The sequence below is a fragment of the Cajanus cajan genome, chromosome 1 (assembly GCF_000230855.2).
Source record: "Cajanus cajan strain Asha chromosome 1, NIPB_CcT2T_4, whole genome shotgun sequence".
Lineage (NCBI taxonomy): Eukaryota > Viridiplantae > Streptophyta > Magnoliopsida > Fabales > Fabaceae > Cajanus > Cajanus cajan.
The window spans coordinates 8,897,879-8,917,469 of NC_138517.1; the positions used below are offsets into that span (position 1 = coordinate 8,897,879).

At 36.6% G+C, this 19,591-nt stretch overlaps 1 protein-coding gene and 1 pseudogene across 4 annotated transcripts; both read left to right on the plus strand.

Moving 5' to 3' along the window:
• Positions 1-2,083: 2,083 nt before the first annotated feature.
• LOC145957783 (UDP-glycosyltransferase 708D1 pseudogene) lies at positions 2,084-3,737 on the plus strand (annotated as a pseudogene).
• Positions 3,738-3,886: 149 nt separating this feature from the next.
• Positions 3,887-7,766, plus strand: LOC114916405 (uncharacterized). 4 transcript variants are annotated; one of them, XM_083074196.1, is made up of 4 exons: positions 3,887-4,061; positions 5,361-5,444; positions 5,551-5,792; positions 6,075-7,766. In XM_083074196.1, exons 1-4 carry the CDS (start codon positions 4,059-4,061, stop codon positions 6,118-6,120), a joined length of 375 nt encoding a protein of 124 aa, XP_082930322.1. In that variant the 5' UTR covers positions 3,887-4,058; the 3' UTR covers positions 6,121-7,766. The 4 variants fall into 4 exon arrangements, with proteins under 4 accessions (XP_082930322.1, XP_082930318.1, XP_082930328.1 ...); XM_083074192.1 differs by lacking the exon at positions 3,887-4,061 and adding an exon at positions 4,121-5,088; XM_083074202.1 differs by lacking the exon at positions 3,887-4,061 and adding an exon at positions 4,124-4,683.
• Positions 7,767-19,591: the final 11,825 nt, after the last annotated feature.

Sequence of the window (19,591 nt, forward strand, 5' to 3'; positions counted from 1 at the left end):
TATCTGCATGAGATCGAGGATGTTGGTGATGAAGCTTAGACTTCTATGTTGGGATTTGCTCTGATAGGACATGTGACATCGGGGCACAGATAGAATTAGATTAGAATCTTTTTATTAAATTATTTAGGAAGACCTTATATTATTTCTATGTAATTTCCGCTGATTAAGCTACTATTAAAGTTATGGATGTGATACCCTCTATTTAAACATGTTTGGTATTTCAATTATGAAAAAAAATTATGTTATTCAATTTTTGTTATTTGTGTTATGGTATGTGGGGTAGAGGGTGTCACATAATAAATATGAGAAACAAAAAAAAATGGCTGCCTGGAATTTGTCTCTCCGGAAACTGAATTCCAACAGCCCACGACGTCAAGGGAATGCAACGGAGAAGCTCAGAATTCAGTTCCCGAGGAACCAAATTCTAAACTTGAACAATAAACTGTGCTACTCTTGTAAATAATGTGTCACAGGTTCTATTTGATAATTTTTTTTAAAAAAATTATATTCCTGTAAAAATGTTGATATTTATATCAATATCAAAAATAATCTATATTTATTTTTTTTTTAAAATAAACTAAATTGAAGTTAATTTATAAAAATTATATTGAATTTAAAAGTAATTTGTCTTAATTGAACGGAATGAATTAAATTGTTCTCTTGTGTTAGTGAACTAAACTGAACTGAATTATAAAATTTTAAATTGAATTGCAATTTAAACTACATTGAATTGTTATGATACTTTATATTGAACAATTTTGATTTGTTGGTCTGTCATGAATGGTACATTTTTTAATTTAATTAAATTTTTTATTTAATTTATATTTTTCAAAATTTTTTTTATAAAATTGAATCAAATAAACTCGATAAATTTTAATCCTAAAAATTATAGTTTGATTAACCCATTAGGTCCAATAAAAAGTAGTAAATTAATCATATAATTTTAAGAAATAAAAAAATATTATTATATTCATAATATATTAATAATCTAAAATAGTATATATAATATTATAAAATAAACATAAAAAAATTCATATGTACTAATAAATTGTTATAATAATAAAGATAATTACAAAGTTTTATAAAATTAAAAATAATAAAAAAAATAATTATTTATACATGTTTATATGTGGTACCAAGTCTAATTATTAATATATATATATATATATTACTTAAAACATATGAAATTGAAATAATTTTAAAAATTTTATTTTGATTAATATCTTATTTTTTTAAAAAATTATTATTTTAAAAAATTCAATTGTGACTATATATATGATTCAAATAAAAAACTAACAGCAGATAAATAGTACAAATTTAAAAAAGATAAAAAAAATTACTACAATGATAATATATTAATATTTTAAAATAATATAAAGCGTAAGCTATAAAAAAAATAGTAGAAAATAATATTATAAAAAACATAATAAAAAATAAAAGGACACAATTTATACTTTTACATGTAAATGTACCAAAAATAGTTATTAATATATATTTATATATTTATTCTATCTATTTCAACTAAAATTTAAGAAATTAAAATAATTTTAATGATTTTTCCTTAATTAACATTTGAAAATTTAAAAATAAATAATCATGTAAAAAAAATTTGCTTCAAAACAAAATATTATTTGGATTCAAAAAGAGGGAAAACATTTGAATAGAAAAAATAAAATGGAAAGATTAAATTAAAGGAATTATTAAAAAAATATAAGAACTTAATTATAAGATTAATAAATAAATGAATATTTATCAAATATAGGTGTTTATTTATTATATAATAGAGAAAGGCACGAGAATTAACAACGGGTACTTTCAAAGAACCAAAATTTTGGGACAGGTAGATGAGGATTTGTGGACAAAAATCTCCACCATGATATACAGTTCTTGACATGTTTTCTACCTTATAAAACCCTAGTAAAGTACCCAACTACCCACCAAAAATCATTTATTTTTCTCTTTCTATTATAAGATTTATGGCTGATATAAAAGTTACTATATTTTTATTAGAAGTATTTTTCTCTTTCTTGTTTTGCACCGCAATCCAACGACATTTTTGATAGTGGACAATATCTCCATTCTATTTATCTATATAACAAGGTCACAATTCAACCTAGCAAAACCAAACTTTTTCTCTCTTCTTTCATTTAACAGCAACTATTCACACTCTTTGGAGGATCCAACACCAAATCGAACCAATGTCTCCTTCTGAACCCGTAGTTCATGTGGCTTTCCTCCCGAGTGCTGGCATGGGACACCTTAACCCATGTCTGAGGATAGCAACACTGTTCCTCCGCCATGGCTGCAAAGTCACTCTCATCACTCCCAAACCCACTGTTTCCACCGCAGAGTCTAACCTCGTCTCTCGCTTCTGTTCCTCTTTCCCTCACCAAGTAACCCAAATAGACTTAAACCTCATCACTCTGGATCCAGCCACGGTTAACACCAACGACCCTTTTTGGCTTCAGTTTGAAACCATTCGCCGTTCGGTTCACCTTGTAGCTCCAATCCTTTCTTCACTTTCAACACCTCTCTCTGCTTTCATCTACGATATTAGCTTAATTTCCCCTCTAGTTCCTATCACCCAGAAACTCTCTTGTCCCTCTTACATGTTCTTAGGTGCAGCAGCTAGGATGTTCTCATTTTTTGCACACCTTCATGTTCTTGCTGCTTCAGATCCAAGTTCACAGCCACACCCTTCTTCGTTCATTGGCGATGGTGTTAAAATCCCGGGCATTGCATCCCCAATTCCAAGATCCTCGGTCCCTCCTTTGCTCCTTCAACCAAACTCTCTCTTTGAGAGCATCTTCATGGAGGACAGTGCGAAAGTGACGAAGCTGAACGGGGTTTTCATCAACTCGTTCGAGGAAATGGAAGGAGAGGCACTAGCGGCACTGAACGAAGGAAAAGTGGTGAAGGGGTTGCCCCCAGTGTATGGTGTTGGCCCCCTAATGACGTGTGAGTTTGAGGAGGTGGAACAAGGTAAAGGGGGTTGCATGGGTTCGGTATTGGAGTGGCTGGATGAGAAAAGTGAAGGGTCGGTGGTGTATGTTTGCTTTGGTAACAGGACAGCAACGAGAAGGGAGCAGATAAAAGACATGGCTTTGGGGCTGACAGAAAGTGGGTATAGTTTTTTGTGGGTGGTGAAGTTGAAGGTGGTTGACAAAGAAGAGGAGGAGGGTTTGGAGGATGTGTTGGGGAGTGAGTTGATGAGTAAGGTGAAGGAAAAAGGTATGGTTGTGAAGGAATATGTGGACCAGATGGAGATTCTGGGTCACCCTGCAGTGGGGGGGTTTGTGAATCATGGAGGTTGGAACTCAATAATAGAGAGTGTGTGGGAAGGAGTGCCTATTCTGTCTTGGGCTCAGGGTTGGGATCAGAAGATAGCCTCAGAGGCAGTGATGATAAGTGGGGTGGGGATTTGGCCTCAGGAGTGGGGGTGGGGATCAGAGCATGTTGTGAAATGGAAAGAGATTGCTGAGAGAATCAAAGAGATGATGGGGAATGAATCTCTGAGGGTCAAAGCCAAAGAAATGAAGAAGGCTGCTAGAAATGCTGCTGGTGTTGGTGGGAGGTGTGAGGTTATTGTTAAGAAGCTAATTGACGAATGGAAGAAAAATGTTTAATCCACCTAAGCATTGTCACCAACAGTGTTAGCTACTTACGAGTTTCTTGTTCTTTGTTTGTGGTTAGATTTCCAATGTGATAAAGTTCTGTTGTTCTGTTGTTTTCGGTTATATTTCCTGTTTCGTTTCCTTGGCTATTTAATTTGGGTAATTTTTTTACTGAAATATTATTGTTTTTAAAAAAAATTATCCAAAAAATATCTATTTTAATTTATTTATACCACTAGCACCATTTATTGTTCACGTTCAGAACGGGTCGTTTCAGATTTAAAATTAACACATGACCAGTGGAACTAGAATTGACTGTTCTGAATCCGGAACGGGCCGATTTGGCCACTTCTGATGAGTCGACATATGGAACAATAGACGTGAGCACACATTGATGGGTCATCCAATGCAAGGCTCATTGTTTCACACACGAGAATACATGGAATGGTACATGACCAATTTCATCTATTTCCTATTTGTGTCATGACTACTACAATGCAAACTCTGACATGAAAATTATTGGCTAATAATGATAAACTTAGATAAGCTACCACTACTAGAAAATTACTATTTAACGTCGCTACATTTACATCGGTTCTTCAAAAACCGATGTAAAAAATATATGCGGTGGCAAACTTGTAAATTAATAGAAATTTTAAGCACATTTACATCGGTTATTCTTAAAACCGATGTAAACATGAAGTATTCTACATCGGGTGTCCTTTTAACCGATGTAGAATAGTTGAGCAATTTATCTCCTCCCCGCGTGCGCTGTACAATACCTTTAGCGCCTCTGCAAACTTTCGCACACGTTCATCTCCACTAAAAGCACAGTACCTTTAGGGCGGTGGCGGCAGTGCTTCACCTTCTGCCTTCCCCTCATCTCCTAAGTCTTTTAGATCTATCGATGCACCGAGAAACTCCCCTTTTCACTCTTCATGTGCTTCGCTCGGCTTTATTTATTTAGGGTTTATTGCCTATAAGGTTACGAGTTCGCAAATAAACTCTAAACCCTGCCACTTCTTTTCTTCCTCTTCCTTCACCAGGAATCGGCTAAACCCTACCATCGGTGAGTGCCGCCGAACCACTTTCGCTTCCTGATCTATAATTTAGGGTTTCAATTCCAAAAGGAAATTGTTCTTTTCTGCTTCACTCTTTTTTTTTTCATTCTTAATATCGTTGTTTAAACGAGCTGTTTGGTGCCTGTTGTTTGATTCTGGAGTTTGTTACTATGGTTCCTCAACACGATGATCTTTTGGAGCGTGTCGGCGGCGATGAAGCGCAAGTTCATTTGGTAGGGGTTGTTGGAGGCGATGAAGTGGAAGGAGAGGAGAGGGACCGTGAACAGGGCCACGAAACGGTTTATGCTTGAGCATTGGTCCGACGAGAGATTTTCCACCATTTTATTAATCAATATCTCTTCCATTCTCTTGCAATATAACCTTGCTACTTTGTTGGAATGGGATTACAACATGTAAATGAAGAATGGTTCTTTTCTCCTCTCGTTTTTCATAATCTAACTCCAACTACATCTAACTCTGTTGTGCTGAGGAGACTCATGAACATATAGAAAGACTGATTTCTATTTGAAAAAAAAATGTAATTATAGTTTGAAGATTGTATATGCTGAAAACCTCTTTTGTGAACCACAGATTCATTTTTAGATTATGTGTGTAAAAAGTGTAACAGAACTATCCAACTGATCCTGACCCCTTGCGTTTTCCCTGAAATTTGAATTTGTTCCAGGTCAGAGTTTGTAGGGAGAAGACAAGTGGACATGTATATGCAATGAAGAAGCTTAAAAAATCAGAGATGCTTCATAGAGGCCAGGTTTACAACATTGATCTGGCTAAATTTTGTTATTCTGGTTATTAGTAGTTTAAGTGCGTATGGTGAATAAGGCCATCATACTTAATCCCATTTGTCAATTTTTCAGGTTGAGCATGTTAAAGCAGAAAGGAATCTCCTTGTAGAGGTTGAGAGCAATTGCATTGTCAAACTTTATTGTTCTTTTCAGGATGATGAATATTTGTATCTTATTATGGAGTACCTACCGGGTGGGGATATGATGATTCTACTTATGAGAAAGGATACCTTGACTGAAGATGAAGCCAGATTTTATGTAGGAGAAACAATTCTGGCCATCGAATCTATACATAAACATAATTATATACATAGGTATTTACATGTTCATTTACTTTCAGAGTAGTCCTATTTCCTTAGTTATACCCAATACATTTAACTTCTTTTTGTAGGGTTAGCTTCTAATTGAGTCTGGTATAACTTTGAGCTAATTTCCAGAATATCTGTTATATTTGTGAAGCTTATTATGAGCTAATTTCCAAAATATCTGTTATAATTGTGAAGCTTATCTATTATAACTTTGAGTCTATTATTTGCTTCTGCCTTTTTTTTATTCCACTTGATTTTGAAAAATCAATCTTTTAGTAATTGAAACAGGGCCATGGCTTCCGAAAGGACCTTTTCCAAATGGTGGCAGATTTGAAACTAAAATTTCTCAGATTTCTAGGCATGTCAAAATTCTAAGTCTTCAAATTGAGGTTTGCATGACCCAACTCACTATTCTATTATTGATATATGCTACCTAGCTGCATGATTAGGACCTGTTTCAATTATAATTACAATCAATTTCTTGCAATATTGTGTTACAATTTTTTTTAATATTTTTTATGATTAAGGATAAGTATCAACTTTTTTAGTGTTTAATAATTAATTTTATTTCAATACTTTTACCGAAATTTTAAAACATGAATTAAGGGAATCTTCCAAGTTCAACTCTTTCATCTCCTAAAGTATATATACTTTCAATTTAGAACAATTCTAGCACAAATACGAAGTTTATTAAATATGTTTAATTAAAAATGAAAGTAAAATATAAAAGTAAAATTAAATAGAGATTAATAAGATTTTTTCTCTTTTGAAAATCTATGATTATGTTTCCATATTTGGCTCTTGCTGTTTCTATTTCATAAAAAGCAATTAGTTTTGTATTTAAGTTAACAAAATTACATTTTTAAAGGAGAAAAAATAGTTAGAATAGAAATCACTAGTCAGAATGTCTATATGATACTTGTCATGGCAATGAAAGACAAGCAAAGCAGTATATGAAGTTTACTCATTCCTGGGAATTAATTATGCTTGGGAATTTATTTTTTTTGTTGAAGTTTTTAACAAACATGGGAATGCTATATTCCAAAGTTCATATTCCCAGGAGTAATTTTGTAAAACTTATAATGTTTGCATCAAGCAGTATGAGTATTCATCATGTTCTTAGTGTTATACAAGTCCCTCTAAGAACATGACTTGTGGACGTCATATATAGTCATGCATGCAACTGGATTGAGTTCAAAATATTATATTATAAAATTTATTTCAAATCATGGCTGTCAAGAGTATTACTTTAGAATTTTCCCAAGAAACTCAAACTTTATTCTATATCAAGAATGAATTCAATGTATTTATTTATTTGGGCTTTTGTGGATTGTACAAATATGTCTGTCCAAATTAATATGCATTTCATGTCTTTTTTATTCAGTGCCATCAACTTGAATGTTATATTCGCTTAAATGATATAGATTGCTGAGTGGCTGTGTTTGTTACTCTGTGAATAGGAAACTCTGCATGATATAGACTCGTGCTTTGGACAAAGGCTTCAAGGCTCCAAGGCTTCAAGTTGACAATGGGTATGTAATATTTGGCCATTAGCAAGACCTTAGAGTACTCATTGCCTAAAAATATGCAATTGGACAGTAACTTGGATAGTTTATAGGAGAGCATTTTACTAGTTGTTATATGTTGGTCCACTTTTTCGGTGGTCATAGTCTTATTCACAAAGAAAGCATTTTTTTATATTTTATATTTTCTTCCATTGAAGGATCAAGATTTTTGTTTACAATGGGTCATTGTACTTCAAGAAAATGTTCGACAAATTGTACCACGTTAGCAGTGTTTTGAATTTTGAATTTTTGCTAATTACTTTTTTTTATCACCTTTTGTCATATGTTAATGAATTGTATGCAAACTATTTGCACGCTGATTGGAAACCAGAGTAACCATATAAGAATAATATAAAATGACATATTTTACATCAGTTCTATCAATAATAGATGAAAAATATGCCATATTTTACATCGGTTCTGGGTGGAACCGTTGTAAAATATATAATATATTTTACATCGGTTCCACCCAGAACCGATGTAAAATATGGCATATTTTACATCAGTTATGTCAATAACCGATGTAAAAATAATACTTTTTACATCGGTTTTGGAAACCGATGTAAAATGTCTTGCACTTTTTACATCGCTTGCATCTACATCGGTTTCAAAACCGATGTAAAATGCCTAAAAAAACCGATGTAAAATGTGTCTTATGTAGTAGTGTACACATCACACTAGGAAGACATGTCCAAATTATGTATAATTATAATAGTTTATAAGTGACATAGTGCATTAAAAGTAAAAATGCATAATATTAAATTTGTAAAAAAATCTTCTGAAGTTGTTGCAAACGAATGCCTTTTGTCAATTATGTTTTCTTGTGGGGTGATGTTGTGTGGACGATTTAATACATGAGGATGAGTCTCTTCATACGATCGCATGGAAGGTGCACCGATTTCAAATGTTGTGGAAGTCCTTCGTTGCTGATGAGCCCCTGGATCTTATAGTAGTCGTGGCACAGATAAGAAATAGATGGAATTGGCCATGTACCATTCCATGTATTCTCGTGTTTGAAACAATGGGCCTTGCATTGGATGAACCATCAATGTGTGCTCACGTCTATTGTTCCATATGTCGGCCCATTAAAAGTGGCTAGAACGGTCCGTTCTGAATTCAGAACGACCCGCTCTGGTTTCACTAGTCATGTGTTAATTTTGAATCTGGAACGGCCCGTTTTGATCCATTCTTCATGTGTTATTTTTGCATCTATAATGACGTGAACAGTAAGGGGTGCTAGTGGTGTAAATAAATTGGAACAAATTCTTTTTGGGCAAATTTTTTTAAAAAAATAATATTTCAGTAAAATATTGAAACTAGACTTATTTTAATATATAAAAAAATTATTTATTTTGTAACACCCCAAATTTTTAACTAATGCAATATTTACTATTATTTTTTTAATATATATGAATATTATTTTCTTATAGTTGTTTTAGTTAATTAAAATGAGTTTTTATAAAATATTGTAAAGGTTTTTAATAATTTAAATTATTTGTGAAAATTTTTGTAAAATTCTATTTTTTTTTACGCAGGAACGGGCTGTTCCAAAAGTGGAACGGGCCGTTCCAAAGTAGTAAAAAAGCCCATTTAGGTTTTTTAGAACAGGTCGTTCCGGAACTCTAAAAATGCCTAGAAAGTGAAGTTGGAAACGGGTCGTTCTACGTATGGTCAATCTATGTAAAATGGGACCCTAGAACGGGCCGTTCTAATTTTAGAACGGGTCGTTCTGCTTTTTGAAAATGGGTCGTTCTGATTTTAGAATGGGCCGTTCCAGTTGAAAAATTTGCCTATATTCGAAGGCTCCGGAACGAGCCGTTCTGAATTCAGTACGGGTCGTTCCGGGTACACCTGGATGCCTATAAATAGGAGGCACGGGGGGTGAAAAATTATAACTGAGAAGGGTGAAAAGTTTTAGAGAGAGAAGAAAGAAAGAAAGAAAGAAAGAAAGAAAGAAAGAGAGAGAGAGAGAAAGAGAGAGAGAGAGAGAGAGAGAGAAAGAGAAAGAGAGAGAGAGAGAGAGAGAGAGAAAGAAAGAGAAAGAAAGAGGGAATCCAACGGAGGAGGTCCTGCTCAAGTTTTAGCTCTTGTTTATCCAGGTAAGGGGGGAGTGAGAAACCTCGCTCGGGGGTGTGTTGAGATTTCCGTTGAAACACTTTTGTTATAATTGTAAATTCATTTAATTCTATCAACGGTCTCAAACACGGCAAGTATACCAGCCGTTCAAGTAGTAAAAATATCATATCCACATGGATTAGAAGGTAAAATAAGCATTTATTGACTATTCGTGACTAAAGAATAATTCCAAATTCATAGTTTGTCATGTGAATTCAAGGTTGTGACTATTGGAATGTTAAACTACAAAAATAGTTGATTATGAGTGGAAAAGGTTAGAGATGGTATAATGGTTTTGTGAGGTTGTGGGGGTTAGATTTCACCGGACGTTACACTAATGAATCCTTAATCTCTTGTTACATACATTGCTTAGTCAACCCATAAGTTTACTCAAACCTAATCCCTTAGAGAAAGAGCCTAGGTGCGGATATTGAATATCAATCCCTTGAGTACCCAATACCTACACCCGCATTACAGATTAGGGTTTAAGACTACTAATGGGTCAAGCTCTATCCCTAGATACAATCTCCACTAGGCATATGTTCCAGAACTAGTTTCAATGGTATTTCCCAATACTCAATGGAACCTTAAATCATGCAAAGGGTGATCAATCCAAAGCAAGCATTAAGCGTAGAAACGTACATAACAAAGAATGAAACAATACATATATATATCATTAAAAACGTAAGGATTATAATAGAGTACGTTGGTTACATCTAACCCCACAAAAATGGGTGGAACCACTCAACAAATAGGGTAGATGAAAGGAGAAGTGAAGAACCGAAGGAAAGACCCACACACAAACGGCTCTAAGCTTCGGGAATCCCTTCCACAGCTCCTAAAACTCGCCTCTATGTGAATGAGGTAGAAACCCTCGAAAATGGCTTCAAATACGAGCTTGGGGAGATCAGATTAGGGTTTCGCGCCCGGCGCGTAAGTCTTCACGCCTGGTGCAGGGTCTTTTGAGCACTTTCTGCCTCAGTGTAAGCCCGGCGCAATTTCCTTTTACGCCTGGCGCGATGACTTCCAAAGAGTTTCAAGCACTCTGTCTCGATCACGCCCGGCGCGGGTAGTCTCGCGCTTGGCGCAGCCACTTTGCTCTGCTCCTTAGCTCCTTAGATTTCCAATCCTAAGGGTCTGCAAACCTCAATTCGCTAGCTCAATACCTACAAAAAATGAGGTATATTAGGGTATTGTTAGCTAAATTAAGGGTTAGCTATATCTGCACACAAAATGAATGAAAAGAGAACAATAGTATTGCAATGGCTCAAAGAATGAGTGAAATTTCTTATTAAGTCTTGACCAAAAAGAAGTAAAAATTGAGACTTAACAACTCCCCCAAACTTATAACCTTGCTTGCCCTTAAGCAACAGGTAATTAATCTAGCAGATAACAAGCAATGCAAGTGTGTCAAATTCTACATCCCAGTTCACTTGTATTTTCTTTTCGCAAGCATGAACCTAAGATGGATCTCCAATCACAATTATTGCAATAGAACATGACAAGGTGCAAACAAAGGTTTCAAAAGAGATCAAAGAGCTGAGAAAAGTAATGACTATCTGTGTATGCATCCTCATTAGGAAAGTGTTTCTCTCTATGCACACTAGTGTATCAGGGTGAGTATTTCTCTCTAGTCTACTACTCACGCCACATGATTCAACTTTGCTCTTCGTTTCCAAATGTAACCAATGATAAAACAAATGCAGGCACTTATCGCAAGGTCTTTATTAAGGCAAATATGGGTTAAGCAGTAGCAATCTCATGGTATCTTATGGTTTTTCAAGGATTCAAGTTGCTATGGCTTAAGAGAGCAATTGAAATTTCTACAGTGATATCCCTCTCCATACCCCAATACAACAATTTAGCATATGCCCTTAACTGGATCTAAGCCATTAGCCTTTATGAGATGCATATTTACACTTTTGCATCTTAATATTTTTGTTTTTGTTTTGCTTTTTTATTTATTTATTTATTTATTTATTTTGTAATGGCTGACCACATACTTTCTTTTTCCCAAAATTTCCCATTCCTCAACTCCCCAAACTTGTTTGATGTCATCAATTTGCTCTCTTAACCAAAGCAGAGGTTATGGTTAATTTTTCACGGTTTGGGACAAGTGGAAGGTGTGGTGTTTAGGCTTAGGAAGGTATGAGTCAAGTGAAAAGTGGAAATGGCTTTTTGGCTTAGAAGGTTAACAAAGTAAAGAAAATATGAATGCCTTGATCATATAAGTACACAACATAAGCAAACCAACAGGGAAACTCAAGCAAAGTCTATCATGCAACTTAAGCGTAGTTCACTCATCAGTATTTAGGCTCAAACCTCACCCGGCTATGCATCCACAATCTATCAAACTCAGCTCAGTTCTATGATCAACATTGAAACCCGTATGCAACTAGTCATAAACTAAAGATCTAATGTGACTTGAAAATGTCTAAGGTACACGCACCACAAACATCAAGCAAACCACAATTCGGAATCGACCACAAACAAAGCAAGTATCAACGCGATTAAAAACCGTGCTAATGCAGAATATTCACAAAAAAATTGAACCAACCAGAGTAATCACCAAAACGAAATTAAATATAACCATAAAGTTCAAAAACAAGAACAATTAAACAACTAAAACTACAAGACAGAAAAATAAATGATAAGAACAATAAAAATGGCTAAGGCAGCTCCATTTGAATCCATCACGGGGCCTGGTCATCATCATGTCCGGGGTCTGCTCCACCCTCCTCAGCAGCAACTCCACCATCCTCAAGAGCTCCACCTCCCCCAAAGAAAGGAGCCTGGTCCTCAGGCCACCCAGTATAAGTATGATAGTCAGCAGTGGTGGGGAACTGGTAGGTAGGGGCAGAGTGCAGGGAAAAACTCCTAAAGGTATCCAATATGAACAGTTGCCCGCGGTGGAGGGACTCCATCCGGTCTTCCTACCTCTGCATATAAGTCTCCAGGCGGCCCTCCAGTGCGTCAAAACACTAATGGAGAGTGAGTGGAGGGCCTGGAGCAGCAACATCCTCCATGGGTATGTCCTCCTGAGGTGTGGCGGCATGAATAGGCTCGGGGGCAGGGATGGCCGGTGGTGCGCGGTCTTGGCAATAGGCAGAGATGTATCTGCTGTCAATGGCCCTGCCAAGATCTTCAAAAGGAGGTGAGTGGACATCCACGCCTGCTAGCTGGCATAACTGAGTGATAAGTGACGGATGTCCAAGGGCGGAGCCAGGTGTAGAGTTGGCGCAGCCAGAGATCTCCATACAGATGATGCCGCCCAGGTCCACGATCCTCTGTGTCATGATGCAGTACATGAGCATAGACCGGGTCCAGTGTAGGTCGGAGACGTGTGAGCATGGGAGGATGTTGGCATGCACCAATGCTGACCAAATCCTAACCACTGGCAGAAGATCCCGGCGCTTCACATGTAGAGGCTGCTGAGATCAGTTCTTGGGGAACCCTAGTCCTGGCATGTAGATGGCAGCCTCTAGGTTTGCAGGGTCCATCGTGGCATAGTGTAGTTGCCATACTCATTCTCCTCATCAGCCCGCAGCGCAGTCCCCATAAACTGATTAATCGTCCTAGCGTCATAGGGGACATGCACACCCCTAACATAGCTGGTAAATGGCGCAATGCCCTCCTCTAGTCTCAGGGCATTGGCGTAGAATTCCTTAACCACTGCTATGTTGGCCGCGAGTGGGTAGGAGCCAAGCTTGTCTCACCGGCGCCTGCGTAACTCAGCCTAGAACTCCAGTGCCTCATTTGGCTCCAACTCAACTCGCCTCTCCAGTATGAACTTCCGGCTACTGATAGACTCAAAATGATTCTCATTCCACTCAGTGAGGAAGAGGTTGGAATATGGCTTGCAGGGCTTGCGTGGAGGTTGACCCGATTGGCCAGCACGGGGTCGCTTGCTAGAGGAGGCCATCTGCAAAAATAACAAAAGAAAATCCAGGCAGATAAACATGAGCACAACAAGGTAAACAGGGATGACCAGTGTAGGTAAAGCCTAATGAGGGCTAGCCTTAGACTGAACAGGAACCTAAAAAGAAAATAAAACACAACAAAAAGAAGGGGTTCAGAAGCATTTGCGCCGGGTTTGAAACTTGTACGTCGGGCGCAGAGAGCATATAGCTCTCTCTGGAAGCAAATGCGTCGGGCGCAAAACATAATTGCGCCAGGCGCAGAGAGCAGAGAAGATTCTCTGGAACCAACTACGCCGGGCGTAAAAATGAATTGCGTCGGGCACAAGTAAACATTTTTTGAAAGTGGCCCAGAACGGGCTGTTCCAAGATCAGAACGGGCCGTTCTTAAGTTCAAAATGGGTCGTTCTGGAATTGGAATAGCCGTTCCAAAGTCTGAAACAGGCTGTTCTGGAACTGGAACAAGCCGTTTCGAGGCTTTAACTGAAGGCGCGCCGGGCGTAGTTCATCGCGCCCGGCTTAGATTCAACTAGAAAATTTAAGTCACGTTTGTGCCAGGCATGATTCCTCACGCCTGGCGTGACTGCACCCAGGGGTTTCCATGTTTATGTATTTTTGGCCCTAAACCCCAATGTGGGTTAACGAAACCCATGGAACCCCCTCTACACAGCAGAAATCAAAGAAATGTGGGTTAGTACATGTGTTATATTGACAAAATTAGAATTTTTGTAGTCTAAAGTGGTAGCCTTGGATGTTAACTTTCCAATGGAATTGGAATCAGGTAAAACGGAGGTCTAGAACTCCAGTATAGCTACTTTGGTAATCAGAGGTATAGTTGTAACCGCTGAATATATTTGTTGTGATTTTTGAAGTTTTTTATTTAGCTAAGAAGATGATCTTTTTAGAATCTCATGTTGTTATAAGGGTTGTAGCTTATTCTCTTGGGATAGGTTGAGATCATTTGGATGAGCATAATTCTTTATGTACCATTTCTTTGACATTTATTAAAGGAAGATATATGATGTATTAATGTTTTTTGGGTGATTAGGCAAAGCAATGATAAAAACTTATCTGGATATGATGTTCTGAGGTGTTGAAAGATTGTTTAAGGTTGTATGATGCTATGTGACAAAAAAAAAATTGGTTCATGTACATGCTATATGGAGTAAATAGTAATTGATTTGTACATGCTTAGGGATGGTGTATATGAAGATTTAAAATAGGCATTCTAATATGACTTGATATGCATGTATGTTGGTATGTGGATAGATGACCTTAGGGATCAATTAATGAAGGGTGTGTGTTTAGTAAGATTGACCTTAAGATGTGATATCATCATATTAGAGTTAAGGGTGAAGATATATCCAAGACAGCGTTACGCCAAGTTATCTAAGTATGAATTTTTATTGTATGAGGTGAACTTTCTAGGTCTTGTAATTTTTAGTGGAGATATAATGTAGATCTATCTGTGGTAGAAGTTGTGCTTAAGTGGGAGATACCAAAGTTAGTTAGTGTGGACATGAGTTTTCTTGAATTAACTTATTATTATAGGAGATTTATTGAGGGAATTTCTAAGATAACCTTACCTTTGACTAGATTGATCAGGAAGAGATAATTGCCTTTAAGGAATAGTAAGTGTGAAAGTATTTTTCAAACTCTTAAGAAAAATTGACTAGTGTTAACATTACCAGACTCTAGTGAGTCTTATGTGGTATATAGTGATGCTTTGAAGACAGGTTTGGGTGGATTATTGATGCTATTTTTAAGCATCTAGGTAATGGAAAATTCATGAGAGAAATTACCTTACCCATGACCTTGAATTAGAGGTTGTGATAGTTACGCTTGAGATTCTGGAAACATTACTGGTATAATTCTAAGCTTGAGGTATTTAGTGATCATAAGAATCTTAAATATCTGTTTGATCTGAAGGAGTTAAATATAAGACAGAAAAGATAGTTGGAAATTGTAAGGATTAGGATTTTAATCTTAGTTGTTATCTGGGTAAATCTAAAGTAGTAGTCGATGATTTGAGTAGGAAACATCTATATTTATCTTTCTTTATGGTTAAAGAGATGTATCTTTTGGCTCAAATTAGGAATTTAAGTTTGACTTGTGAAATTACTCCTAGTAGTGGGAAACTAGGTATGACTCGAGTAATGAGTAGATTGTTGAAGGGTATTGGATAAGCATAATTAGTCGATTCATTTTGGTGGCAAGGCATGAATCTATAGGACAAGGTAGTGAATAAGAGTTTGCCCGGGGTATAAATGAAGTGGTAAGACTTGAAGACCGAGTATGAGTACATAGTGAACTTACACTTAGGCGTCTAATCCTTGGAGAGGGTTATAAAAGTAAAACTAATATAGTGACAAATGCCTTGAGTAGTATGAGCATTCATCTATCATTTTTGATGATATAAGGGTTGGATTCGATTGAGGATGTTAGAGACTTAAGCGTAATATAAGCTCACCCTTAGGAACATTGAATTGAATATGTTGAAAGGACTAATAGATTAATGGATGAGATTAGAGGACCTAGGAGTTAGATCCTTTCTTAGTGACCCAAGTGAAAAAGATTGGTAGGGATATAAATAGCCTTTTACAAGTGGAAGTTGATGGTGTTTTGGGGTTCAAAGGATAGAATCTATGTGCCTAGTAAACCCGAATTAAGGAAAATGATATTAGAGAAAGAACATAAGAGTACTCTTAGCATTCATTTAGGAGTTACTAAAATGCATTAGAGTGGCACAGCGAAAGCATGATGGTCTAAGGTGAAAAGAGAAGTAAAGGAGATGGTTAGAGTTTCTTAAAGATTATGACTTCAAATTGTGAATTATCACCCGGTAAGGCGTATGTTGTAGCTGACACTTTAAGTAGAAAATCTTTGAGAGTGTTTTCTTTGATGATTAGAGAATTGCATATGATTGAGGAATTTAGGGATATGAGCTTAGGGTCACCCACGACTAACAAGGTGTACCTTAGGGTCACCCACGACGTAACATGCTAACAATGTGTACCTTAGGGTCCCCAGTGATGTAACCAGGTGTACCTTAGGGTCACTAGTGATGAATTGTGAAATTTCCTTATGGTGCCACATGCATGCATTTATGAGTCAAGTCCATGATATCATTGCACGATAAATGAGTGCACATGTAATATTGATTATTTATGTTGTTTCCATGTGACTTATATTTGTTTTGTGTGTGTGTGCTATCTAACCTTTATTTCTTCACCTGAAACTGAGTGAGATGTTTCTCACTCCCTTGTTGCTTTTGTATGTGTTTAAATTATGTTGCAGGCGATCATCATCATGAGGATGTTGGTGATGAGGCTTAAGGCTTCAGTTGGGTGTGCTCTGATAGGATGTGACATCGGGGCATAGCTAGCTTAATCTAATATGTTATTGTTTTAATAACTTTAGTTTCTTTTCTTTTGTAATTTCTAGCGAAGAAATAACGTAAATAAATTTTATAATCTTTCTTTTGTAATTTTGAACGTCCTTGATAAAAGAATAAAATATGCATCTTTGTCATATTATTTTTATTACATGATTTGGAAGTTATAATTTAATTCCTAACTAGAAGACACTGCCATCTTTGCTAGAATTAATCTATATTTTCCTTTTATATGATCTCTTGAATTTTGATACTTACACGATGACTTGCTATGATTTATAAGTTACGAATGTGAATCTTCTACCTTATTATATGAGACAATTATTTTATCCATGAAAGATGTTATCAAACTATGAAAAAATTTATTTACTCAAAAAGAAAAAAAAATTGTTTACATTTATTGTGTATTAATATTGGGGTAGAGGGTGTCACATATTTAAATAACCTGAGGTGGTTATTATTTATCCAAATAACCCACTTTGAAGCCTAAGTGAGAAATCGATAACTGGGTAACCGATTTCTCAAAGGGATTTTTTAAAAAAATTTCAAAATCCCTTTGAGAAATCGGTTATCCAGTAACCGATTTCTCACCTGGGTTTTTTTTTTTTTTTTTTTTAGATTTGTTATTTTTTTTTTCTTATTTCAGTTTTAAATATTCAGATTTTAAAAAAAATTTATAATGAATTTTTAAAAAAATTATTTAGTTTTTATTTTTAGATTATAAAAATCTATTTAATATTTAAATAAATTAATTTTTAAAGAATAAAATTTAATAAAATTAATATTAAATATAATTTTAGATAAATGACAATATTATTATAAATCACAACTTTAAATAAAATAAACTTTAATTAAGATGAACAACTTTAAATAAAAACAAAATAACAACAACAAAATAGGAGATCGAATAAAAAAGAATAACAGAATTAGAATCCACGAAATTACAATCGAACTTTAATAATGTCTATGCCTACCGGTTCTACACCTAGGAGGTTGTCGGTTCCTTGTTGGGTTTCGACGATGAATGCGTGGTTGTTGCGGTTCAACTTGCTCCTCATCATGTTCTATATTAACAGTATCGGTGGTTGGATTTGACGAACCACTTCCACTGACCTCAGAGTGATAAGAAGAAAATGAAGGAAAATTCATGCTTGGCATGTAATTATATGCATTTTGTGGCGTGTGTACCTCGACGCCAAAAAGATTGCTCATGAAGTCCCCTGTTGAAGTTGTTGTTGACGATGAGGTGTACATGAGTGTCGCCACCCGCCGAAACGGACGTTGGCATTCGCGACGATGGTCGGACTCTCTTTTTAGTTTTGAAAAAATGATGGATTATTAGAACGACTTATTCTCAAACTGAGACCTCATCGAACTAACAATTTTATTAAATGATTCACCAATCCATGTTAATCCCAAACGGGACCCTCCACGGATTAGTGGTTTTCGCAAAAAGGGTTCTTGGAGTCGCCACCAATGTTTTACTCAAAACATTGGAAAAAGATATAAGGCAGTTGATTTTCACAAATCAACTTTGGCCATTACAACCAGAGTTGGGTAAGGGAGTCGATTACGTGTGGGGAAGGTGTTAGCACCCCACAACGCCCCTTTCGGGTTCCCTATGACAGATTATTTCATAAATAACAGCGTAAAGTTACTAAATTACCCCTATTTATTAAAAACGATTATAAACGAGATATCTACATGATGAAAACTTTAAATATGTAATGCAACAATCAGAAAGCAGTAAAAGAAAGGATTTAGAGAAGAAACCTTTGAAGCGTGCTTTTATATATTCAAAGAAGTTAGGAGGCTTTTTGGCACTCCTTCCCACTACACGCTCGCTCGCTCCTTTCCCTAAAAACAATATTTACTAAGGAAATCAAAGCGATTTCCCTTCGACTAGTTCGAATTCCCAAGCTAAATGCTCAGAACTCAAGAACTTTGTCGGATTGGCTCTCGGAGAGACTTCTAGGGCAGAACACTGCTCAAAAACCCCAGAATACTCAGCAAGAGGGTCCAGAAATCTGGAAATTGTGTGGAATGACGTCCAAATGACGTCCTATATATAGGAGTGAGGCGCAGTACGGCCTCTGACATCAATACGGCCCGTACTGAAGTTTTCAACTACAGTACGGCCGTATTGAATTCAGTACGGCCGTACTGAAGTTCAAAAACTTCAGTACGGCCGTATTGGTTTCAGTACGGCCGTATTGTAGTTCAAAATGCTCAGTACGGCCGTACTGAACTTCTAGGAGGCCGTATTGAGCTTCAATCCTCCCACATCCTTATTTTAAGCTACTCTAAGACTTCTAAACCTACAGATAATCATCCTAGGGTCTTCCAGGGTCTTCCAGGAGTCCTTCCGGCTGACTTTCTTTCGGTCTTCGAGAGTCTTTGAGTCTTATTTCCGACCCGGACAATTTTAGGGGTCTACAGCTGCCCCCCCTTTACTTAGTCAAACGGTTTTTTGGTGTACCGGTTGACAAGTAAAGGAGTTGACCCAATTGTCCGGGGAATAAGCCATCCTTCCGACTTGTAGTGTCTTCCGGTGGGAAAATTGTTGAGTAGCCTCTCCAGGTTCGTGCATACCTCGGTGTTTCTGACAACCTCGGTAGCGTGAGTACCGCCTCTCCAGGCTTAGCTTCACTCGTCGCTCGAGCTGGAAGCTGCATACCTCCGCGTTTCTGACGACGGGGTAGTTGAGTACCGCCTCTCCAGGCTGAGTATTAGTCGTCGCCTCTCCAGGCTCGTGCATACCTCGGTGTTTCCGACAACCTCGGTAGTGTGAGTACCGCCTCTCCAGGCTTAGCT